Source organism: Pagrus pagrus (genome assembly GCF_965226575.1).
Source record: "Pagrus pagrus genome assembly, chromosome: 9".
Taxonomy (NCBI): Eukaryota; Metazoa; Chordata; class Actinopteri; order Spariformes; family Sparidae; genus Pagrus; species Pagrus pagrus.
The window spans coordinates 30,145,659-30,172,386 of NC_140193.1; the positions used below are offsets into that span (position 1 = coordinate 30,145,659).

Below are 26,728 nucleotides of genomic sequence, written 5' to 3' on the forward strand. Positions count from 1 at the left end.
CTTTCCAATAAGCTCAAATTGGGTGAAACTCACAACCCAGTCCCTCCTGTACTTAATGTTGATACTGCAACAGTTCAAACCACAGCACATTTCATTAGAAGCATTGGATCCTCCTCCTCCTCTTCCTCCTCTTCCTCTTCCTCTCTGTCCTCCATACTGCTGCATTTCCCCCCAACACAGTAAAGGTTACCTGAAGCCTCTTTTATACTCTGACAGGTGACTGAAGTGAATGAAGCCAATTGAGTTTAAACAGGTGAGAAGTGAGGGTGAACACTTGGTTGTTAGGGTTTGTCCATTGTGGACAATAAACTGGAGTGGTCTTCAAACACGGAGGCAGTCTACAAAAAGGGCCTGAGCCGGCTTTACTTCCTGAGGAGGCTCAGGTCCTTTAATGTCTGCAACCGGAAGCTCCAGATGTTCTATCAGTCTGTTGTTGCGAGCACCATCTTCTTCGCTGTGGTGTCCTGGGGTGTGGGCATCAAAACAAAGGACGCCAGCAGACTGAACGAACTCATAAAGAAGGCAGGGTCTGTTGTTGGCTCTAAGCTTGTCACCCTGGAGGAGGTGGGGGAGGACAGGATGCTGGCAAAACTGCTGGCTATCATGGACAATGTCTCTCACCCCCTCTACAAAACTCTGGACAAGCTTAAGAGCAGCTTCAGCCACAGACTCCTTCAACCCCGCTGCCTAAAGGAACGGCACAGGAAATCATTCCTACCTGGTGCCATCAGACTCTATAACGCTCACTCCACAACACACAAATAATCTTAAATTATTACTACTGTAGTTAAATTATTATTATTAATACCTCAGCATTTTATCTTATTTTTTATTTTTTTTATTTACCTCAGTATTTTATTTTATTCTAAAACTACCTCAGCATGTTATTGTATATAGTCCTTTATTGTTTTTTTTGTATATTGTATATAGTCCTTTATTGCTTCTTATTCTAGATTTGTACTGTATTTGTACTTGAATGTACCAGCTGCTATGGTAACCTAATTTCCCCTTGGGGATTAATAAAGTTATCTATCTATCTGTCCGTCTATCTATCTGTTTGTCTATCTTTCTATCTGTCTATCTTTCTATCTGTCTATCTTTCTATCTGTCTATCTTTATAGACCAGTTTTATTTCCAGATGAACAACGTCTGCTTAATGATGTGATCTGTTTTCTTTTGGTTTTTTTTTACAAAAATGTGATTTAAAATGTCTAAATGTATGTTTTGAGTTTAACAGTCTTGTTCAGTTTTCAGAAAAACTGTAATATTTCAATAACATTTTTTTATTTTACTGTAGCAATAGACAATAACGCATGAATTGAGAGTTATTGTTGTGCTTTGGCTCAAGTCCTGAAGAACTGTTGTCAGTTTTGAACCTGCCAGATGTCGCTGTGCTTCCTGACTTTAACTTAAAATCTTTTTTCAGCACAAACAGAAAGAGTCCTGTTTGTTCCTCCGCTCATCACCCAGCCCAAATTGTGTATATTTGGATCCTACCCAGAGCTACACGGAGAGTTGGCACATCTCAGGTGTTTACTCTCAGTTTTAAATAGTGTAAATATTCTTAGAAGTGGTTACATGTAGAAACAGAAACACACCCCATTGGTTAAAAGTATGTGGGCACCTGAATGTAACATCCAGATGTGATTGTTAAACTGCCCAAACAGCCTCCACCCTTCTGTTTCAGACTTCCCTCCAGATGTTGAACCAGACTGTAGGGATTTGCTCCCATTCAACACTGATGTTGGGTGACAAGGATGAGGTCAAGGGGTCACGGCTCTGTGCAGGTCAGTCAAGGTTTTCTCCACCAAACTGGGAAATACTGTCATGTAACTTCAGGGCGAGTGAATTCTAAGTAACGACGCAGTAAACATGATCAAAATCATTTGAACAATGTGAGACTTCAAGTGAACCCACCTGCCAGGTGGACAGGGGTACGTCCATGTTGGGTGTCGGTGGTGCGTGGCGACGCCCCCTGGCTGAGGAGGGTGTGAACACAGTCAGTATGACCCCGCAGGGCAGCAAGGGCCAGAGGTGTCCTCCCCGCCTCGTCCCGCTGGTCCACCTCTGTCTCCCCCTGCAGCAGCACCTCCAGGGCCTGAGCGTGGCCGTGGTACGCCTGCAGAGACAGAGACTCTTTAAAAACACTTTCAATATTTACTACATTGAGTCACACTGATAGGTACTGTATCAGTACTACTATCAAAAAATACAACACACTGAGATATTAGAGACCGACTGATTTGACTTTTTCAGGGCTGATACCAACTATTAGAAATCAAGGAGACTGAAAACCTATATTTGGGACCAATATTCATTAGTAGTAAAAATTTAGAATAACTGGTGATGGAATGAATAATGTAAAATTAACTCTAGTACTGTTCGCTAGTACAATTTTCAGGTACTTGAGTATTTTCCTCTTTCTGCTACTTTATACATCCTATCCACTACATTTCTTTGATACGTTTAGTTACTAGTTACTTTGCAGATTCAGATTATTCAATGTATTCATTGTTTCTAGAGATAGAGAGAGAGAGAGAGAGAGAGAGAGAGAGAGACTCACAGCGAGGTGCAGAGGGCTCCTGGCGTTTGGAGATTCAGGGTCGTCTTGGTGACTGTCGTCTCTGTCCAGCAGCTGCAAATCAGAACGACACACATCAACATTTTCCCCTCAAAAAATCATAAAAAGAAGAGTCCAACCATGTACTGAATCAAACTCAAATGGAAAAGGTTTTCATGGATTTCCTTGAAGTATTTTATACATTTTTAACACAGATCAGGGTCAACACTGTAACAAGACACAGCAGAGGACCTGGAATGTGTGAAGTGAAGATCTGATCAGCCAACAGATGGAGGAAACGCCTGGAGTCACTCTCCAACAATACAACTATGTCCTTAATGTGGTGTGTGTGTGTGTGTGTGTGTGTGTGTGTGTGTGTGTGTGTGTGTGTGTGTGAGTACTGACCAGTTCCAGACAGTGCCTGTGTCCATAGGCTGCAGCGTAGTGCACAGGACTGTATCCCTGTTTGTCTTTGAGAGAAGCCGTCGCTCCACTCTGGAGGAGGAACTCTAAACATCTGGAACACAAACACAACATTTCAGTCATTTAAGATAGAGACTCACACATCACAGATAACATATACTCTACTAGGCTGGGTAGAGTCAACATTATGACTTCACTGTGTCACTGTGGTAAACATAATGCTTAGTCACATAGTGCTGAGTGATTTCTGCAGATGTATGCAAAGCTTGTTTAAACATTAGAATTATTTAAAAATTACAATTTTTGCATTGCATCGTGGGACAATAGACACTCACAAATGGAGTCATTAACCTGTGTCCTATCATTTCAGCATCGACATCGCAACGTCAAGTAAGGGAAATTCATTTGAACGTGTCATGTTGCAACTTTTTCCATCTTACAAAAGCAAAACATGCATTTTCCATGTTTAATCCACATAGAAGTCTCTAATAATACATCATTTAGTCTAATTTAAGGGTCCACGGAGGTCGCTGCATGTCACTCTAGAGCTGCTTTAGAGTGACATGCAGGTTCTGCATACTCAGCCAACCACCAATCACAATCATTCTTGATCAATTGATCAAACTGAGCAGGGTATTCCTTTATTTTTTCATATCGCAGTAAATATCACAGAAACACAAAATATCGCAATGTAATTTTTTCTAATATCATGCAGCCCGGGCTCATCTTCAGATGACCAGAGACATCCAGTTTACTGTGATGACAAATAAAGACATCCAATCTTTACATTTGAGAAGCTGAAACTAGCACAAATTCAGCATCTTTTATAGAAAGAATACAGCCATTTTTGAGTATACTTAATTTAGTCTCTTCTCATGTGTTTTGTATGTACTCAGAACAGTATGTAGTACAGCTTTGGTCAAAACGCCACACTTTATCTCTTTGTGTTGCTGTCAGACTTACAGGGCTGCCTCTTTCTCTCGCTCCGCCTGAACTCCTTCACTCTCTGGCTCCAGAGCAACACGACGCCTGTAGAGGGGAGAAAACAGGAGGGAGGGAGGAGGGACAGGTGAGGTAAAAGATGATGAAGCATTAACACACCCAAACATCAGCCTCTTTCATGTGGTGGTTCCTGCTAATGCTAGTAAGTTAGTGGGTAACTACTAGATGCCTGGCTGTGCATCATCTGCATCGTAAACTGTGGGGCTGCCAATCCAGGAGGCCATGCATGATTATCACCTTGGTATCACCTCCAGTTACCATGGAAACACAGAGGTGTGGACCATCGGGTTTCTATATGTAGCAACAGTAGACAGCTACCCAGATTTTCAGTGCAGCACCAGAGGAGTGGTGTGAAGATGAGCAGCTTCATCAGATTTCTACCTTCTCTCCTCAACACGGTCAGAAACACGACTTAAAGGAATTCTCTTTTAACTTGGAAACAACAGATGATAAGATGAGTTGTAGATATGATTGTGGAATATGTCTCGCTGCCCCTCACCTCCTGTCCAGGTCCGAGGCGGCGGCATAGTGCAGGGCAGAGCGCCCCCACTGGTCAGTGGCGTTGATGGCGGTTCCACAAGCAACAAGAGTTTCCAAACACTGATAGTGACGGCTGGCAGCCGCGTAGTGGAGGGGGGTCCTGGGAAGTATCAAGACAGAGAGAAAGTTAACAAACAGATCACAGATCAGCAGCACGTATTCAGACATACCAATTCCAGGGTGTACTGATCACACTTTTTTCTCCAATTCCAATTCCAATACATAAAACTCAGGACAACTCTCAAAGTCCATGGACACCTGAGCTTAACACCCCTCTGGGATGGTTGAACATGTCATTTTAAAACTATGGGCATTGATGTGCTGCTACACCAGCCGCTACTCTCAAACAGGATTTGTTCCCATTCAGACACAACAGCATCAGTGAGCTCAACCGCTGATGTTGGGAGAAATCTGACAATAGGTGTTGGATGGGTTTGAGGTTAAGGCTGTTGTCATTTGGAAATAGAAAAGGAACTTCACCTTCAGCACACTGTTGTCAAAGAACTGACTGCATGCTGTCACATATGCTGAAACTAAAGGGCTCAGTAGATGGTGTATTTAGAAAATTGTGGCGAAACTACTAACAGCAGCTTGGTCAACCCTCAACGTTTTATTAACATCGGTGTCGACACCAACACGACCAATGTACAAACCAACAGGTGTGCTGTGCTACACACCAGTGTGTTGAGTCTGACCGACTTCAATAATGAATAGTGGAGCACTGAATAGGTGATTCAAACAATTTGGAAGAAATGGCTCATAGACACACACACCCCTTCCTACACTTACCTACACCCATTCACACACTAAAAATAAGCAGTGTAATTGCACCCAACTGAAAACCTTGTTCTACACAGAGTCTGACTGTAGACATGTTTTCACATTCATTTCAAGATAATGGAAGTTTGTTGAAAGTCTTTATGTAGGTACAATGTTCAGTTTACCTCTGAAAACGTGTCTGGAGGGGATCGTTATGAAAAACATAAATAAACACTTACATCTGCTGACAACTACAATGTAGTCTTTTATAAGCAGTTGATCACGTTTGAATACTCCTTATAAATGCTAAAGACTGCTTATAAATATAAACATCGTCAGAAAAAAAATGCTTATCATAATTTCCAGACCACAAAGTGGCATCTTCAAATTACTTGTTTTGTTCTACTAAACTAAACACAAACAATTATGTAACGGAGAATCTCAGCAAATCCTCAGTTTTGAGCTGCTGGAACCTGAAAATGCCTGAAATGCTTTGTGACTTGAAAAGGCCTTCAACAATCCTCCAGTTATCAAAATTATAACTTTACTGTTTTGTTGATCTACTAATCCGTTAACCATCTCATTATTTCAGCACTACTGACAATATTATTAATGAATGCATTCTCTTACCTGCCGCACTTATCCCTCCTGTTGTGTTCTCCACCACTGCTCAGGAGCAACTTGACACACTCCACGTTACTGCACAGAGAGCAGGGAGAGCGGTACAATTACTGCAGGAAGACCACTGAGACTAAATACATGTTTATTTTTAATTATGGCTTTATGAGATAACATAACTTCATTCGGTCCTTATCAAAGTAAGGGTTAGTACAGTCTCACTTGTTTCTATTAGTTACTGTATAACATGATTGTCTGACTACTTGTTGCCCCATCAGGCGTTGCTGTGGTGGTGTAGAGTTGTCAGAGCTAAAAACTATGAGAATAAGCACTGAGGGATGTTGTAACAAGCCAAATCATCCTTTATCTTTATCCTTCTCCCTCTGTTTTAAAGCCATATATGTCCTATAATGAAGAGTGCGGCTCACCCTCCGGCAGCAGCAGCGTGCAGGCAGGTCCTCCCCAGAGTGTCAGGAGTGTCTATCTGGAAGCCTGCGGACAGGACCGAGTCGTTACACATTATGCTAAACCTCCGACCTGACGAGGGTAGCGCGGGGAGACGGACGGAGGCCAGACAAGACACATCAGCAGCCACCACAGAGAAAAGAGGAAGAGTTGGAGAGAAAGACAGGTGTGAGTGCGACCGGCACGGGGGACCAGAGAAGATTAGGTGAGAGTGCATAATGCCAGCCATGCTTACACAGGAACACACAGAAACATCTGAACTACAGGTTACACAGAGAGAGACAGAGATATATCTTGTATAAGATATATAAGACAAACAGAGAAGGGAACTGAGGGAGGAGGTGCAGCAAGCAGGTCAGTTTGAATATGTCGTGTCGATGTGGCTGTGACCATACATGTATCATACATTCTGTTATAGAAGAATGAATGATAATCGTCTGCTTGGAGCTCAAAGCTTCATTCAGAACACATATGAACACATTTGCCTTTAGACATGTTTGGACTGCATGTCATAAGACCTGGTTCATTTAAAGCAGGGGGTTTTAAAGTCTGACACTGGCGGCTCCCACTCTACAGAATCCTGTCACCTGCACCACCAACACTGCTCACACTGCTATGGTGTCATTTGACTGAGTTATGACTTGGAGGAGGAGTACAATATTTGGCACCAATTGCAGCAACCATGTGCTAAGAGACATATGTGTGTGTCACAGCCACTGCTGCAACTCCAACTGCTGACCCTGTTGGTAATCAGCCAAACCAGCAGCCAGACTACAATAACTATGTTCCCGTTGTTTTCAGAACTACAGCATGCACCTGTCTCCCTCACTGAGCATTGTTGTCTCACGTCTCTTCCTCCACACCAGATATACTGATTCTATTTATTTTGATTCCATCCCTGGTCTGGTCTATTCTACATAAACCAATGCAGTTAGCAGCAGCTCTTGTGCTTTTTCAGTATTTCATATCTCAGTCATAAATATTTTTATTGTAAAGATATCCTGCAACACCATTACATTATTTTAAAGTGATGTCGATGAATCATCAGGCATTTGTGTGCATGTCACTGTAAATATTCTGATTTACTCCTGGGTCAGTTAACCCTGCAGTAGTCAGGTGTATTTATCGCCTCCAGCTCGGCTCGGCTGTGATGTGAACACGCTAATTTACTCTCCTTTTCTGGCTCATTGCTATGACGGGTGTTGAAGTTGAGGCCTTGTTAATATCCTTCCATCCGTCTCTGTCAGTCAGTGTTGAGTTTGAGAGAGAGACTGAAGTTAAAGATATTCTAAAAAGTAACCTTTGTTGGTGCCTAGTCAGCTGACGGTACTGTGCATGTGCAACTCAGAATATACATATACATATACACACATATATATATATATATAGATAGATAGATTATGTGTACAGTTGGGCATTCATCGAATACTGCATTTTAGCAGTTATCTACTAATCCCAGAAAGTAATTGAATAGTCAATTAATCGCAGGTGATTTATCTGATAAATGATAAATTCTCAGTTAAGACAGGATAAGTCAGTTATTCTGTGAAACCTCTGGTGTGCAGCATTCATTCACATGGCAAATAAGCACTTCAGCTCAAGCTGACTAGATAATGCAGAGTGGGCTAATACAGGAGACAGAGAATGCACCTTCTGTATTTTGTATTTGTTTCAGTGTGGTTACGTGCAGACTCAGGAATACAGCCAGAAAACAGTGAGCAGATCCTTCATACTTTCAGACAAGCGCTGAACACAAGACATCTATTCAAACACTCAACTTTCAGACTAAACATAAACACCTCATGCTATGCTGACGTATGGTTTCTTTGTTAACTTGCTGTCCGTTGGAGATAGATGCACTTGGAAATTAGACAAAGCTTTTGTTCCCGCAGACGTTGAATTCAGTGTTTAGTCTTTATAAACCTATCTTACAAATGCATGTATTGTTTCATCACAGTCGCACAAGAGTAAATGACAACACAACATGATGACTGTGTTGTTGTCTTGTGGCGTTGCCTCTTAATCCTTTATCATTACAATTTGTCCTCACAGTTGTTCAGATGTGGTGTAAAACGAGCTGATTTAGACAAAAGCTAAGGCCGCAACTGCTCACAACAGTCCTGACTAGACTCAACGCTGCAGCTGCACAGGGCTCAAGCACATGTAAATGACTCCTTTGTTGTTCACAACAGCAGCTCAGCAGAGCCACATGAGGAGCCCAGTCTCATCCTGCTCCATGCCTCCAGACACAAGTGCCAGAAATCGTCAAAAGGGATCTGGAATTAAAAAGGATTGTTGTCTTTTCCCTACTTCTACTTCACATTTGTTGACTATACCAGTCTCTTCTGTATTGGAAAACCCTCTCAGAAACCAACAGAATATATGGGATGAGTGGAAAGACAAATTATTTAATTGCCAAAAGCAACAAGGAAACTTTTCAGATGTAAACGAGATATTAACTACCAATGTTGATGCTCTAAGGGGAGAATTCAATAGAATACACTCTTGTCCAGAGGGAGAATGGTCCCATCAGTGAGTAATTAGACTCAGTGAGGCCTCGTCTGTTTCTGGAACATTGTGACTTGAATTTGGCCAGAGCTGAATACGTGTGCCTGTGGAGGAATTCAACGTTCACAGCAAGAAAAACAACCAGGCTCAAACCTCCCTGAAAACTACATTCAGAGATGATGTTTAAGCAAAGCGGTCTCTGACTCAGAAGCATACACAGGGCAATATTCACTTTGTGCAAATGATGTTTCAAGTGCTGTGTGAAATATCAGCCAAGTAGAGATGGGAGGATATAACATATCATCGCGTATTGCGATAAAACACTCATACTGTGGGGAATTTCCTTTATCGGGATACTTGTGAATATCCTCATAAGGGACTTGAAAAAGCTCTCTAGCTCAATAAAGTAAAGTCTATTATATTAGCCTAATATTGATGTCCAGAATTATTTTTAATTGCCCCGAGGGGAGCCCACTTCTTTCCGGTCATTACAAAATCCTAAGCCTGTCACCATGACTGAAGGCTCAGATTATATCCTTTGGCTCACGACCAACCTTTCCACAAAATTTTTTGTTGATACAGTTGGAAGTTATGCACCTTTTTGTGACGGGCCCCTACCACCGCGACGCCCCCTTTGGCCAACTGGCATGAACACACACCTTGACACACACACATCCTTGACCTCCATGCCAAATTTTAACCTCCTAGGGCAAAAACACCGGCCACAGAAAGGTGGGGAAATGTTTATGGACCGACTGTGAGAGTGACCTCCAGAGGTGCTGGTTGCAGCTCAAAACCAAAGATCATGTTTTTGGGGTAAAGACATTAGTGCGGCACATCTGTTTGATTAAATCAAATCAAATCAAATCAAATTTTATTTGTATAGCCCAAATTCACAAATCACAGTTTGCCTCAGAGGGCTTTACAATCTGTACAGAGACGACACCCTCTGTCCTTCGACCCTCGATTCGAGTGAGGAAAAACTTGCCCCAAAAAAAAGGCCCTTTTAACAGGGAAAAAAAATGCGGAAGAAACCTCAGGGAGAGCCACAGAGGAGGGATCCCTCTCCCAGGACGGACAGACGTGCAATAGATGTCGCATGTACAGAGCAGATCAACGAGATCACAATGTATTCAATTATAAGCGATGGTTGACAGGAGTGAAAGTACACAAAGATGTATTACAGCGATAATGATGAAATGCACATGGAAATGTGATTACTAGTGATAACAGTAGTAATGATCAATGGCAAGGATGGTATGTAGCAATGCAGTACGATTAGGATTCATTCACTAAAATTGTGCCTAAGAAAATGACTACTGTCACTAGCAGATTTTATCAGCTGCAGCTAGCTAGCTAATTAGGCTAATGAAACATTGTCTCCTGCTGACTTTTTAGGGAACTGACCAACTGGACTTTATTCCTTATATTGTGCCTAAAGACTGAGGCAGAGGGATGTTTCTGTTGTTTAGCCTACCCTCATTGATATAAATTGTGTAGACAAAATATTAGAGACCCCGGTCAGTATAATATAGTACAGTTCATTAGCACCACAAGCTGCAGTCTCCAAAATGATTCTACAGTTGAATCAACATCTATCTAAAGCAGTTTCAACAAAAACTGAACATTATAACCTTCATGAAGGCAGGATTTACATTGGAACTGTTGTTTTAGACAGCAAGGTGTACCTGTGTACTGTCAACTGATCATGTTCTGCTAAAAAACACACAAGCACTGAAGATTAATCTAAGGTAAGGTAAGGTAGAAGTCAGTGCTCAGAAGTAAAGATGCAAATGCAAAAGAAGAAGTTGAGGAACTTCTGACACCATTTTCACAGCAAACCTGTCAAAATCTACTTTCTACACATTCAGGGTTAACTTGGTGTGCTACCTGAGGACAGCAGCTTCCTGCAGCAGTCAGAGTGGGCATTCAAGGCAGCCAGGTGGAGAGGGAACATGCCATGGACTCCTCGCCTTTGGAGAAAGATACAGAAAGAAAACAGTCTCTTCAAGTTGATACCTTGTAATTGTTATAATGAATCATATATTTCTCAACAGGTGAACAAACAAACCTTGTGCAGTCTGCTCCACTGGTGATGAGTGTGTTGATGAGGAGTTCATGACCATAACGGGCAGCAATGTGGAGAGGGGTGTTGCCGTCCTTGTCCACACTGTCGATCTCACCGCCTGAAATAAAACATTAATTTATATGCAGAATATGCAACAAATGTAACTTTAAGAGATCCTGAGACAAAACATAAACAAGGCTCACCGTTCTGAATGAGGGTCTGGGAGCGAGTGAACCGCCCGTGAACGGCTGTCATGTGAAGAGGACTCTTCCCATCCCGACTCTGAAGAAGGTGGAGGAGAAATAATGGGACAGATTTCAGATTTAATATGAAATATAGCCTTTCTTTTGAGAAGCACAAGCAATAACAATACCCTTGAGTGAGATAAAGGTTGCTTATTATTCCAATTTTGAATCTTAATTCTTTACGTATTATTTCGTTGCACAATTAACTGGACAAGGCCTATATTGTTACATACAGACCTTTCTTCTTCAGCTATGCTAGTCAGCCCCTGATACTGTAATGCTAATTACAAACCAGAAAACAAATCTGTTTTAAATATTATGATAAAGTTTGACCTAAGGGTGGCACCAGAGTAAAGACTGACCAGTCCCCCAATCAAACCACTGCTAACATTATGTCAGCATGCTTAGCCCTAGCATGGTAACACGCTAATGTTAAGCAATTTAACATGCTGACATCATGTCGATCTGCTTACTCATTGCATGGTAGCACGCTAATGTTTGGCAATTTAAGCTAACATTCTCATGTTGATGTGCTTAGTCATGCTACTTTTTAGCTTTTTAGCATGCTAGTATGCTGCCTTTATCATGTTATCTCTAAACCTGTAGTTATTGATTTTTGGGCTACCATGGGTTGCCCAACAGATCTAAACACACAAATGACATATCACCTTATACACAGTTCCTAATCTTGAGGTCCTGTCTCTGGCAAATGCGAGTCCAATTTACACTTTTTTTTTTACACTGCTAAAGACAGTCTGTCTAGCAGGTAGTGCACAGTGGGTACAAGGGAATATGGGAATACGGTTGAGAGGGCAGTGAGACTGAAACAGTAAAGCGGAGGGCCAGACAACCAAAACTATGAGCTCAAGGATCAGAAGAGCTGCCGAGTCTGGTAATAGGTTCATTACAACAAGGGACCCATCTTGGTTCACTCCCACTGCTCACATAACGTTGTTTTCTGCTGCAGCAGGCACAGGTTTTCAGTGTAAAACACTGTGTACTTCCTGCTCAGCATGAACCAGCAGACAGACACAGTTAGAGACTAGCTGGAGAACACAAAGGAGTATTTAGCTACAAAAGAGCCAGATATTTTACTCAGAAGTTGGTAGAGACCAAAAATAGAGCTACAAGAGAGTGAATATTTGACTAACAATCTCAAGGTGGCCAAGCACGACTCTAAAGGAACGCTAACGTTCCCGGGGGACTAATGGATGTGTTGGCCAAGAAAATTCAGTTATTGCAGGTTGAAGTTCAAAGTTGAAGCTGAAGATAGCAGAAATGGCGTGCTGATAGATTTCAAGGTTTCTTGTTATAACTGACTAAACTAAGTTTTGATATGTTGACCTGTTAGTGCCTCTAACAAGATGATAATCAAGCAACTCATACATCTCACTCTGGACCAATGAGTTGGACTTCAAGACCAGATGAATACAGCTGCTAGCAGAGCTAAAACTCTATCATGTGCTCTGTAACCAGATGGAGGAGCTGTGTTGGCTTATGCCAGGCAGACGTGCAACTACCTGTACGTTGACATCCGCTCCATTGTTGACCAGGAACTCCAGACAGAGCGCTCCATGTGTGGAGGCGGCAGCAAAGTGCAGTGGGGTAAAGCCCTTGTTGTTGGGCTGGCTCACGTTGGCACCGTAGTCGATGAGCTCGCTGACGACCGCGTCCTGACCGTTAAAACAGGCCAAGTGGAGCGCCGTGTTCCCAAACCCATTGGACTCATCTATCTGTTGACAAAGTAAAAACAAGACCTGTCTCTATGGCCGAGGAAAGGTGTGTGTGTGTGTGTGTGTGTGTGTGTGTGTGTGTCAATGTTATGACAATGCAAGACAATGAATGAATGTGTTAGGAGCATGTGCTTGTGTGGGAGTGTGTGTTATTTTCCTCAAATGTGAAGCGGATGTGTGTGTGTGTGTGTGTGTGTGTGTGTGTGTGTGTGTGTGTGTGTGTGTGTGTGTGCATGTGTGTGTGTGTGTGTCCTGACCTCCACAGCCAGGTTGAGGAGGTGTTTGACCACAGCGATCTGTCCACTGGAGGCCGCCGTGTGGAGGGGAGTGTATCCCCGTTTGTCCTTACAGCTGATCTCCGCCCCCTGACTCACCAGCAGACACACCACATCTAGATGACCTGCAGGGGGCGCACCAGAGGACACAAATCATGAACAAAAAGGAGGAGTCAGCTGTTTAAGAAGTTGTTTCTGAACCAAATAATCATGTTCCCTTATGTCTGTATGAGTATGATCTGTCGACCAGGTCATCTCTGTTGCACAATGCTTCATTTATAACGGTATGGTGTGACACATTTTACCTTTAATAATGAACTGCAGTTCCTGCAATTTGGAAATTGCACTTGGTTATATTACAATTTTGACACTATTTTGATTGTGCAGAACTATTCATCTTTTACATGTTTTCCATATTAACAGATTATTCACTTTATATAACTTCAAAAAACAGGCACGATTATTCATTGTGATGTCCATGGTGACATCTCGGGTTCGGTTGTTTTGTCCAAAGTTCCAAATAGTTTAATTTACAGTGACATACAACAGAGAGAAGCAGCAAATCCTCACACCTGACAAGGTGGAACCAGCAGATGACTGACAGTTTTGTGTGATAAATGATAAATGGCCTAAACAATTATAAAAAGAAAAAAATCAGTGTGTTTCAGCTCTAGCTGGTGCTTGTGCAAAACAAAACTGCAATTTACACATTTTGAACAGTGATCTGTTCTTAAGGCAAAATCTGTGTAATTTGTGTGGTTAAAGTTATTATTTCAATTAAGTAAGGTTATCAGTTAAACTTTACTGTTATCTTTGCTGGTAAATCTTACTGTTGAACTGTAAAATATTCCGCCTCAGGACATTTTTACTTGTGTAAATACAAAAACACACACAAGTTTTTAGAAGTCTTTGTTTGCTACACTGGTTGTGTGCACTTAATGCATTTTTTCCATTCTGCCATGTTAACTTTGGCAACCTTCTTTTGAGTCAGCACTTTCAACTGCTGCCCTCAGGGCAAAGGTACTGAGTCCCCTGTGCAGAGACAAACACCCATAGAAACCTGTTTGTCCCTGTTGCCATAAAATATCTTCATCAGTAAGGCCGCTTTGTGAACTGAGCCTGCTATCTCAGCACACAGCGCTTTAAATCTGTCTTTTCATGATTCAGTCCTAAACATTGAGTACCTGGTTATCTCTCTATTAATGTAGCTTCTGTTGTGTTTTAATGTGATATGTTGAGTTCCTAATGTACCTTTTCCTCCGCATGTAACTCTATTCTACTTTATTCGATTCTGAGTTCACCCATTGTGTTAATGTTGTATCTTGTTGCACTTTGCGTGAAATAAAATCTAAAATCTAAAATGAAATGGTCCTTTACTATTAGGTAGCTCAGAATGAGCCAATGAGTCATTTTCTACGAACATCTACTGTGATCTACTTCCAGGTAATGTAGGCACAATGTGTGTTAAGTCTTTACAAACTCCATCTTTTCTTTGTCTCTTACCCATGAAAGCTGCCCAGTGCAGCGCTCGGCCATCCTTCTTATCGAAGGCGTTGATGTTGGCTCCTTTAGTGAGGAGGAGGTTTACCATCTGACAGAGAAAAACACATGGAGGGGAAAGAATAAGAGCTAGAAATTTGTGTTTATATGCTTATATGTGTGTGCAGGAGGCGCATTATGTGTGAGCATGAATGTTTGTGTCAGTGTGTGTACGTGTGTGTGTGTGTGTGTGTGTGTGTGTGTGTGGGTGATGGTCTTTATATAACAGCATTGTAAATACATCTCGTCACTTGGCTCAGTTGTTGCATAAACACTCAGGAGAGACAGCGCTGGGCAGAAATAGAGTCCATTCAGTTCAGCCTCAGAAATCTGCCGCCTCTCATTGTTAATTTTAGATTCAACATATTTGTGAATGATTCTATCTGAAACAAAGAGTGTTTCAAAATGAACAGCCCACTTAATAACTCCAGTGATGGAGCTGCCCTTGTCCACTTGCTTCCTTAACCAAGCTATTCAACTGAAATAGCCAAAAGGACGGTTACATCACAGCCTGTTTATTGGTGAACTACAGCAAGTGGACAGCGCTGCAGAAAACGTGCAAATCATATCATTTCACTGACCAAACACATCTGATGGGCACAATGTCAGTTAGTCTCTGCAGTACCTCAGTGTGGCCGTTGAGGGCTGCGTGATGCAGGGCGGTGCGTCCGCCTCGGTCCGACACATTGACACTACTCAGCAGTGGGATGATGACCTCAGCACATCGCAGTGCGTTATTGGCTGCAGCAACATGCAGCGGTGTCTGCCAGTTCTTGTCCCGTGCGTTCACATCAGCTGAATGGCGGATCAAAACTCGCACGGCCTCCTGATGAACAACGTCAAAGAGAGTGTGTTTAATGGATAAATAGATAAATGACTCACTGATGTACAGAATTATTTTTCCTTTATAAACAACATATTACGATGGTCATGTGTAATTTTTTTGTCTATTTCACATTAAATTAACAAAAGCGAATGCCAGAACGGTAAATGTTGAGCTGTGAACGATTGGAAATTTTACACAACTTTCAATATAATGCGGTCCGACACAACAGACACAAAGAACCAAAACAAACAAACAACAACAGAATATTTTGCTTGAAGAATAATTGTTTGCCAAGTTATTGTGATTGAATTTTTGAGTAAGAATATTGAATTGTTTGTTTTGAGAACCTTAAACAGTGTTTAGTGAGGCGGATATAATCAATATGAGAGAAAGATGTTCTCAAGTATAGTAATACTGTTCTAGTATGTCTATCAACTCTGAGACAACATAGAAAAGAAAGAAAGCTGTCATACTATACCATAAAATACCAACTTGAATTACTACTACTATTATCACTGTGTTTCCATGTTAATAAGAAAGCAACAAGCTGTAAATCACTACCATGTGAAATATACTTTTCAACCTTTTATTTTTGTGTCCAAATTCCAAATGTATGTGCTAGTTGTTCCCTTAAAAATGTCTCAATGAAGTGAAAACTGTTTTATCCATAGCATGAATGTACATTGCTGGAAGCTATAGAAGGCTCTACAGCGGGTGATTAAAACCGCTCCCAGAACATCACTGGTACCATCGACAGAGCATCAGTGATAATGTTGAAGTGAGATGTCTGCACAGAGCCCAAAAGATACTAAAAGACAATACCCACCCAGCCACAGTCTGTTCACCCTGCTGCCATCTGGCTAAATATACAGATGTACCTGCTGCCGTACCACCAGACTACAGAGCAGCTTCTTTCAAAGACACAAAGAGTTTCAATTTTACTGCAAATGAATATTGGTCCAAAATATCGGTGTTCAGTCTCCTTGATTTCTAATAATCTGTATCAGTATCGGTCCTGAAAAAGCCACATGGGTCGACCCCAACTTTTTATTATAATCCTACAATGAAAACAAACAAACACACTCATAAAAGCCTCTGGATGTATATAAAGCCTTAGTCACACCACTAACACTCATCCTCCTGCTATTCCAGCCATGTTGAATTACCTGTTTGGGCACTGAGAGTGCTGTGGCTGATGACGTGCTTTGACCCAGATTCACAAAGCTTGAGAAGTATGCAAGTGTGCTGCGAAGGGGCTAAAAACTGATGAGTGTGCGTGTTCGTCTGTTGTCAGGTTAATACACAAGGTGTGGTTTAACTGTGACACCTGTGTCATTGTGAGGATTCATCGCTGCGCTGCTTGAGTTGTTGTTGTTTTAGAGAGAAGAAAGGATTGGAACTCAGTCGGTGTGTGTGTGTGTGTGTGTGTGTGTGTGTGTGTGTGTGTGTGTGTGTGTGTGTGTGTGTGTGTGTGTGTGTGTGTGTGTGTGTGTGTGTGTGTGTGCTCACCTCGCTCCGAGATGCCACGGCACGATGGAGAGGGGTGAGCCACATGTTATCTTTGGCATTGACCCGTGCCCCTGCAGAGAACAAGGAGCACACATTTGGTGGGATACACAGGCTGCAAGTTCAGTGAACTAACATTTCTGTCCCATAAAAGAACCTTTTAATGGCATATAGAGTAAAAATTGTCAAGTGCTCCAAGGGTTGAAACATTTCAATTTGTAATATTATATTTAAAAGGTGAAACTCATCCAGTAACTAAAAAACTATATAAGAAATCATCAAGACCTTGAATTTAGGCAATTTAATGTCATAAATGAAATGATTGTTGCTGCAGATGCACTGTAGGCTTTATAAGAAAGGTTTTCAGAAGCAAGAGCAGCTGATACAAGATGGAAGGAGATGAAAACACAGAAATGAGAGCAACAATTTTACCAGAGAGGATGAGGAGCTCTGTGATTTCAGCATCGCCCAGGAAGGCGGCTGCATGCAGCGGGGTGCGCTTCTCTGCATCCTGAGGGAGGAAGTCAGCGAGTTAGTACTTGCTTGTAATATTGGTGAGTTACGGCAGGGTTTCATCCCAGTGACAATATAATACTCCAGTTATGATTTCAACATCAAAGATTTAGATTTCTTAATTTTCCCAAATCAGAGCTGGAGCATATTTTTTTATTACTAGAGCCTAAAATCAGCCACACATGAAATACGATCACATCAGTTAATAACACAAAAACTGACCAGGTATTCAGTATCAGCTTTCAGTAACTTACTGTCCTTTGATATGAGTTCATGTCATGGATTTTCTTCAAAAGAATCATATCAAAGCATCTATTAAATTCACGGGCCCCTTCAAAATCCTATAGCTAAACTGCAAATACTCGTTTAGAGAAGTTTTTTTTAAGTTTGCCCCTCAGAGATAAATTTCAGCATCTTTGTGATTCTTTGTATGAGTATTCTAAACCTCACCAACTGCTTATTTTTCTCTTTATCAGGTTGAACATCCAAGAGACCCTGAGGATGATTCTCAACATGTATTTGTTGAAATAGTTGTTGCTGAATATTTAGCAGTAATCAAATTAATAACAATGAATCATTTTTTTACTCAGCTAAGAATCTGTCTTTTTCAAAAATGTAAATCTCCGTTAGTTTTCACTTTATTGCAACCCAATGTGGATTCTGTGGACAGTTAATGTAGTTCTTTCAGATGTAAAAGTGATTTCGACCTCAGATCGCACTAAACAGATTTAGAGCCAAACATTTTTCAGACATAATGACTATATTTTCCCAAAAAAAAGGATTATTTTTTCATTACCCAGAAACTACGCTACTATAAGTGCTCATATTAATTGCATAAAAAATGGCAAGGATGTTATATTGATCCATCAGCAAATTTTTCATACTTTCCATAAGCTGTTATATTACATTCAGTGGTTTTATTAAATAGGCAGATACATGTACTGTACATCTGTACTGTGTTGACTTTGAGGTTTTATTTTTTGTGTGATACCTATTGAGCCTTCTTCTAGATATCAGAGAACTATATTAATAATACACAGAATCAAAGAAAATGGAAACTAGTGCAGATATCCATTTGAAAATGACAGATTGTTTCTTAGGGTAAAAAATTATTTATTGTTATTAATTTGATTACTTTAAACATTCTGCAACTGTTTAAATGAAACGTCTTGTTCAGCACAAATCTAAACCCGACCCAGTGAAAATTAAGTGACTGGTGAGGTTTACAATACAAAGATACGTCACAGAAATAAAATTTAGCTCTGAGGACCACACTTCAAAAACCCAAAACTCAAAAAGTATTTGAAGAGTGCAGGAGAGTAGGATTTTGTGAGGTCCAATTAATTTTATAGGAGTTTAAACCAAACCATGACATGAACAGGGAAAAGTTCTAAAATCCTGTGTGAGTTGGCATTTAATGACCCATAAAGTGCAGGCTGGAATGTTACATCGCCTCCTCTGACTGAACAGAAGAGGCAGTGAGATCAGTTCACAGATGATGAGCTGAGGATCAGTGTCAGGGCGATCAGTGTCAACACATCCATTGTTCTTCTCAGGCATCTCACACACACAGCGCATCCCGATCCAGATGACCACCCAACATGTCCATGTGACAGGGCCGAACGCAGCCTCTCCAACAAAAACACTTCTAACGTGGACAATGACGGTGACGTGGGAGCCCTTTAACAGGCCGCCATCACCAGACACAAGAGACTAAATACAGCAGAGAGGAGAACAGGACAGCAGGCGAGCCTACATCCTGTGCTGCTCTGGTACAAACATGTGTTCTGCATCTACGCCCATATGACCTGATGTGAATAAACACATGCTCTGAACTATGGCTTTACAGACTCTTGACCTCTGGCCCTCCTCCCTTCACCCTTGGGTGCTGGCTACAACAGGAAGTTGGGCTGAAGAGAAAGGAGGGGAAAAGAAGATTGCCACTGAAATGGGATTTTATTTTCCTAAAAGCAGATGTTTTAGTAGAGATGGATCTGGATTTGCATTGATTTAGATAATGATTCTGAGTTTAAGAGAATATCTGAATCCTGTGTATCAGACATGTACACTTGTAATGGACATACAGGTGGTATAAATACAAGCTGCTCTGGCACCAGCTATTGGCAAAATCCCATGTCATCTAAATGTCATTCTCCAAACTTTGGCACTGAGTTAACATTACATATTTACAGGATAACATGTCTAGTTAGGAGATGCTGATCGGGAAATTATGAGATATAACCATGGATGTATTATTAGTTAGTTATATTATAGATCCATGGATATAACCCATAGCTGCTGTAGAAATGACACATATTGCAATTATGAGATTTTTTTAAATTTTTTTTTTTAAAAGGTACTCCTTTTGTTTGTGTTGTGCGGTGAGCAAAAAGACAAATGGGGCCAAAAATATATGTAATATAACATGCTTTCATACAGGAGTGAATCAGTTTTTGAATCAGCTGGAAAGCGCAGTCTTTGGATTAAGGGCAGCAGACTTTTAGATGACACACAGCATCTTTGACCATCTAACCTGACCAGCCGGATCGCCCCAGGGAGGAGGAGAGTCAGGGCAAGCTGCTCCTGGCTTATGTCTGGTCGCAGGACAAGGAGATGACTGATGTGGTAAATCAGTGTCTGTTGTGCCCACATCTTTACAGAGACCTGTCTCCACCACAACATTCCGGATCACTGTTGCACTCGATGAGCGGACCGTGTTCAGAGGTGGACTCTGTGTTTACATCATTGATGCTTGATGCTCAAACACAGTCAAAGCTGATGGACAGTGTTTACCTGATGTGTTAAGATGCCGACCGAATGATCATCACCATCTTGTTGCTGCTGTTTACAGTCACCTTGACACAAATTCTAAACTGTGTATACGAGTGTATACAGGTTTATGTATCTCTTTATAGCCTAAATAACTGCATATACGTTATGTGCAACATGAAGTAAAAACAAACGTGTCTATCTGACACCTTTATCTTCTTGGAGACACTGTGTGTGAGTGTGAGTGTGAGTGTGTGTGTGTGTGTGTGTGTGTGTGTGTGTGTGTGTGTCTGTGTCCTCACCAGAGCATTGATGTCTTCAGACTTGTATATGAGCATACGGATCTCTTCAGGGTCTCCGCTGAAGATCGCCTGGATGAGAGGAGGCTGTGGAGAGGAGGAGAAAGAAGACAGAAGGACAGTCAGTGGAGAGACATTCCACACATGACCAGAGGCAACATGTAAGACATGCAGTGCACGTGATCAATTTAAACAGTCAATGAATATCTCAAAGTGAGGCGACGTGACGAAATGACTTGTTAGGGGGGAATATTTTCTGGCATGATCCTTCCCACGGTATATGGCTGTGTGTGTGTGTGTGTGTGTGTGAGAGAGAGAGCAGATGTTTGACTTTAGGCTGCTTTGTTTACAAAGGCTGGAGCAAAATAGGGCTACTATGAGACTGTAGCGTACTATACACTGTATACAAAACTGTTCTTAATTACCAACAAGACTTTTTAAAACTCACGTCTTACATGTAGACAGGACTAGCGCTGCAAAGAATAACTGATTTATTGATCAGTTGTAAACTATTAAATTAAACAGCAACTATTTTGATAATCAATTAGTCAGCTTGAGTCATTTTTAAATCTTTTTTTTTTTTAAGTTAAAGATTCTTAAATGTGACTAGACTCTGTTTTCTTTCCTCCTTTATGACAGAAAACTGAATATCATCAGCTTTGTGCTGACATTGACATTTTCAGACTGAGCAATCAAATAATCGATTAATCGACAAATAAATTAACAGATTTATTAACGTATACAGAGAAACTGTTGTTGTAGAGAGAGATCCTAAAATAAAATGTCTGTGCAGAGAACACAACTTAAATGAAGGGCGGTGCATGGAGGTCATGTCTCTGAAACCCTTATTTTTCCTTCCTAGATCAGATACGAGGTAAATAGAGGCCCTCGACACACAAATGTACACACACACAGAGCAGCTATCAGTGACAATCTGCACTGCAGCACTATAGGTTTTAGAGGAACAGATGTCGACGTTGGTTTGGAGAAAATGGCTGCAGTTAACATGAAGGAAGTTGACAACATCATGAGGACTTTACAGCTGACGATCTTTAATTGTCTATTATCAGTAATAGACAATGTGAAAACAATGTGACAATATGAAAGAGAAAACTAGTATTGATGAACCTACAGAGAATTATCAGATGAATCTGCACCTCCCCTCGGCTTTACAGAAAATTTCAGCTCATTGTTTAGCTCTAAAAAAGCTCTGAGATGTAGAGTAGAGTACCTGAGAGACTGTGGACTGACCGCTATGACCTGCAAGGCGAGGGTCAGACAGCTGAAAGGTGTGAGCAGGCTAGTTTGTGCTTGCCTTTCTAGCTTGTCTGCTTGTATTGTAGATGAATGGTAAAGAACGACATTACACAACTGTCCTCAGAAAATCAGTAAAACTTTCCACAGCAAAGAGAAAAAAGCATTAAAGCTACTAATCAACCTGGCGCTTTACCGTTTTATCTCCATCTTGTTTTGAGAACTTGTGATTAGAATGTAAAACTTATTTTAAATCATTATAATTACACATACGACAAGTAGCTGATCATAACAAATATATAGAATTATTGCCCAGCTCTAGCAAAAAGGAATTTTTACTTTCAATAAAAAAAATAGCAACATGATGAAAAATGGTGAGCTGTTATGAAAAGTTCACATCGGTTGTTATGTGGCTGTGGGTGGCTGGCTCAGTCCTTTTCCACCAACTAAAACCAGTCTAATCTGCTTTATTGATTACTTAAACATCTAACGCTGAAAGTCAATGTCAAAGATGTAACTAAGTCTGGCCTCACTTCACTTCACTTCCTGTGTGTTTCTGACACCTCCAGCCTCACTTCCTGTTGCACAGTCTCTCTTTCTCAGAAACAAGAGAGAGGAACCACAGAGGAGCGTTTCACTTCTGCTTTAAAAAAAAAAAAAAAAGAGCACACGTGTATGCACAGAATGACACCGCTTCCTCATCTGACCTTTTTTTTCTTAAATTTGATTCTGGTGTAATGCCACATCATCATCTTACTCCTCAGTAACCATAAGGGCAGGCAGGTGTCATTGAAATCTTTAGATACTGGTAGCTGAGCTTTACGATACCAAATTATACTATTAAAAAATCCTTCCAATAGTGTGCACCTGTTATTCTTCAAGAGTTTTTTTTGTTTGACTGAAAATGATGAAGAGTTGATTAATTTTGAAGCTGAAGTACCACACATACCACTGGTATCAATCTTCTCCTGTTAGTTTCAGCAATAAAGAAAAAAAGTGTATTTCCAAAAATGTCAAACTACTCCTTCAAGACAAAATTGCCATACAAAAACTTTGCTGCAACTTTTGTTGTTTTTTTCAGAGAGTTAGAGGAGCTGATTGATACCCACTGATGTTTACTTGCCAACTATGGAGCAGGAGGTGATTAGCTTAGCTCAGCAACAATGGGAGCAGGGGTAAACAGCTAGCCTCGCTCTGTTCAAAGTTCAAAAATACACCTACCAAAACCTCTAAAGTTCACTAATCAACATGCTGTATGTTGGTTGTTTAGTCCATACACAAACGGTAATGTGGAAATAACCTAATGTTCCATTAGGTGCTGTGACTATTTCTCAGCAAACAGCAGTGACTTTCTAAACTTGTCACAGTGAGACGTACTCAGCAGTCAGATAAACTGTTGTTAGCCTAATCAAGACCTGTTTGACCTTCAGGAAGAGCAGTTTCCCCCTGCTTCTGTCTTTATGCTAAGCTAGGCGAACCTTCTCCCTGCAAACTTAAAGGACATGTATGCCCAAAAATTTAAAATTCAGACATTATCTTCTCACCACCAATGGAAAGTCAGGCGTTTTGTAGTCCACAAAATATTTCTGGAGCTTCACAGCAATACAGCATTGCAGCATTCCCCTAAACAATTGAAGATGCTGGGGACTTAAAGGGTCTACTTCAAAAGAGTCCCGTGTCTACTTCAGTTGTTTAGCAGAACGCTGGAACACTGATTTGATGTGAAGCTGCCAAAAGGTTTTGCGGACTACAAAACTTCACCCGACTTTATATTATCCTTTAACAAAGAGACATGACAGTGCCACAAATCTTTTCAACCCTCTGAAAGTAAGAAAAGACATTTATTTCCCCTACTTTTGTTCTATTCCTTGATAAAACACAGGAAAAAAAGAAAAAGGAAAAAATATTAGGAATCATCCTATCCCAAAATAAATAGAGAAACTATGAATCTGACTGGATATTAAAAGCTAGCTTCAGGTACTTGACAGTTCTGTCCTAAACATATTCCACTTGATACAAAAGTACTTAAGCTCAACACAAAAAGACTAAAACTTTCCCCAGGATGTCGAACTCAAACTGGTTGAACAGGAGGGAGCAGAGCGACTGGTTTAGACACATCTGTCACTCTCTACTGTGAAACTTCCACCTATTATCATAGCAGGCAATAATTTCATGCCACCTAACAAAGCGAAAGCACATGGCCAAACAGGAATTACGTGGGTGACAGAAAATGAAAGGAGTGAGAGGATGGTGCTCCTTGGCTGAGGAAGTGATTGTCCCGCCTTCCTTACTGCCTTCCTTCTCGTGATGATTAGACGGCCACCACATTTTCACTCAAGCGCACAGCTGTTAAGCAGCGATTCAGGTTTAATCAGTGTTTACTTGAGCAGAGTGATCAAAGATGGAGGGAGGAAGAACACATTTAGGGTAGAGAGTAGTGAATGAGAAAGAAAGGGGGGCTGTGCCTTTAAAGAAGCAGCAAACACTTGGCAGCATATGGCCTCTTTAGCTATGGCTTTCTTTCTAAGTGCTCCACATGCACTCACACACACACACACACACACATTCTTGCAAGTCTACACGCACAAAAACTCAGCTGGCAACAGTCCCTAGTCTCAGTGCTGTGTCTGTGATCGCCATGGGGACTTAGGGAGACTGGTGCTGGCACAAGAAAGGCAGGGAGATTTATGGAGTGTGAGCATGAATGAGAACATTCCCTCGACACATACCTCTACGCCGACCAGTACTGGATTTCTGACGCAGATAAATATTTACGAACAATAAAATTCTAATATTGATATATTAGACAATATTTGTTTGGAGTTAGCATTTAGCAGCAATCCATCGAATGTGTTTTTACAGCACTTTTATTACCCGTGCGCAAACAAGATCTGTTTTTAATGCTTTGTTATGTACAAACTTTAACAAGGGAAGGCTAAAATAAAATAGATATTTAATACAGGAGGGTTCAAAGACACTTTCCTGGTCTCCCAAGAAGTCTGACCCTCCTTTTAGTAAACAGAAAAGGGCAAGATAATCCTTTATTGACACCTATTGGGTGTTGGAATAGCAAAGCATGTCACCCTTCCCCATTTCTGATCTCCCTCTATCCTAATTATGTCTGCTCAGCCCCTAATACTGTGCTATAATACTAGGGCTAACTAGCTACCTTGCAAAACAAGAACAATGCTGCTATTGATCAGCAGCTGTTAAGGATGCAAACCTTTTTACCTGGAGACTGTTAGCGTTAGCTTCAGTCTCTTTTCCATTGGTACGTGGCACTGAGTTAGAATTATATCATGTAAGGCCATAAAATATTTATTTTGGATCCCTTTGCAAGGTTCTGGTTTTCATATGAGTCAGCTCAAACATTAAAATGTCAGTGTGGGACAAACTCTCCAATAAACCCATGAAGCTAATATTTAGCTAGCCAGTTACCATTCAGCTTACCAACTACTGACTGTTTCACACTGCAAGTTTTACCATTGTAAACTACATGGGTGCCATGTGAGAACAGATCACAGCAGGAACTGAAGAGCCAGTGACACCAGTGGGCTCGATGAGAGAAATGCTGAATGAGAGAATGCATTGAGTTAGGGCCCAGACAGCATCTGTGGCCCGAGTTTCTGCATGTGTCCTGCCCCATTGGCACTAGTCAGCCCTTGTCGGAAAGAAATCCCTCTGATTGGCTGTTCAGCTCAGCGAATCAGTCCACGAGAAGAGGAAGCAGCAGGAGAAAGCGGAAGCCCTTTGAGCCTGTCGCTGTAGTATTCATGATTTCACCCATTTAGTGCAGTTTCTCTTCATTTTTCACCTCCACCTCTTCACCAGTGACATTTGTAACTTTTTATCAGACATATTCTCGATTAGAAGTGTCTGCATTAGTGAGAGTGGTGTGAAAAAACACTGCTTTATCAGAACAACAGTTTGTATATCCACAGTTCTGAGTCTTCTGGTTTCCCAGTTCTAGACTGACGAACTAGGACTGAGCTAGTTGGCTGTCTGCTGCAGTGTTTGTGGTGTGTTCATGTGCAGCTTTTTGGCTGAGACACAGCGTTGTGAGGCGACGCAATAGTTGAGCGTTGTTGCCAATAGTTCTTTGATGTTGGTTTGATGTGTCTGGACCCTTACAGAAGCTGGCCCGGATGTGATGCAGGACTTAAGCTCTCTGCACTGGCCTTGCTGATATCAGCCATGCTCTACCATCACCTCTGCAGGTTATCGCAATAATTAATTGTTACAGTTCACACCATCACATATATTTCCACACAGGGACACTGATAAAAATGTCTCTATCGCCATAAGGCCCAACCAGTGTCACCCAAACCACATTAATAACCAGTAACAATGAGTGATCTTGAATCAGGACTCCACTGGTACAGCTGAAAGAACATACAGATTCCCCCTCTATCTTTTTTTCTCTCATTCTTATCCTACACTAACTTCCTCCATCAGATTACATCTGTTTTCATTCCAAACACACACACAGGCTGACCTGTAACACTTAAACATCATATCTCAAGCACAGTAACACACACACATGCAGTACGTCCTGTTTTGTGTCTCCCTCCATAAAAGAAAGCCTGTGCTCCACAGCCATGTCTTCATTTCCTCCGATGCCTGAGGTGACAGGCCTTTAACTACCTCATCTGCTTCCCCTTAGGGTCAACAGCAGGCTACTGATGCACTCGTAACAGCGGAGTGCTAAATCAAAATCCTCTATTCTGCATGTTAATATTCCCTCTGGAAGTACTTTAAAGGCAAGAAGAAAGATAATCTGAATGTGTTACCTGCCTACAACAGACACAGGAAACAATAGAGGAAAC

At 41.2% G+C, this 26,728-nt stretch overlaps 1 protein-coding gene across 3 annotated transcripts in view; it reads right to left on the reverse strand.

The window, feature by feature from the left end:
* The window catches only part of ankrd44 (ankyrin repeat domain 44), a 42,319-nt gene that overhangs the window by 12,640 nt on the left and 2,951 nt on the right, over positions 1-26,728 (reverse strand). For 2 of the 3 annotated variants that reach the window (XM_084362086.1, XM_084362084.1), the window contains exons 2-18: positions 20,652-20,735; positions 17,500-17,578; positions 17,071-17,141; positions 15,361-15,561; positions 14,700-14,787; positions 13,179-13,321; positions 12,709-12,921; positions 11,147-11,225; positions 10,947-11,061; positions 10,766-10,848; positions 6,331-6,439; positions 5,915-5,983; positions 4,485-4,625; positions 3,947-4,012; positions 2,966-3,077; positions 2,564-2,635; positions 1,918-2,119 (exon numbers count right to left, since the gene is read on the reverse strand). In XM_084362086.1, the coding sequence (XP_084218212.1) occupies positions 1,918-2,119; positions 2,564-2,635; positions 2,966-3,077; positions 3,947-4,012; positions 4,485-4,625; positions 5,915-5,983; positions 6,331-6,439; positions 10,766-10,848; positions 10,947-11,061; positions 11,147-11,225; positions 12,709-12,921; positions 13,179-13,321; positions 14,700-14,787; positions 15,361-15,561; positions 17,071-17,141; positions 17,500-17,578; positions 20,652-20,735 (1,927 nt within the window). The remainder of the gene's footprint in view (positions 1-1,917; positions 2,120-2,563; positions 2,636-2,965; positions 3,078-3,946; positions 4,013-4,484; positions 4,626-5,914; positions 5,984-6,330; positions 6,440-10,765; positions 10,849-10,946; positions 11,062-11,146; positions 11,226-12,708; positions 12,922-13,178; positions 13,322-14,699; positions 14,788-15,360; positions 15,562-17,070; positions 17,142-17,499; positions 17,579-20,651; positions 20,736-26,728) is intronic. The other variant, XM_084362085.1, reaches the window with a different exon arrangement.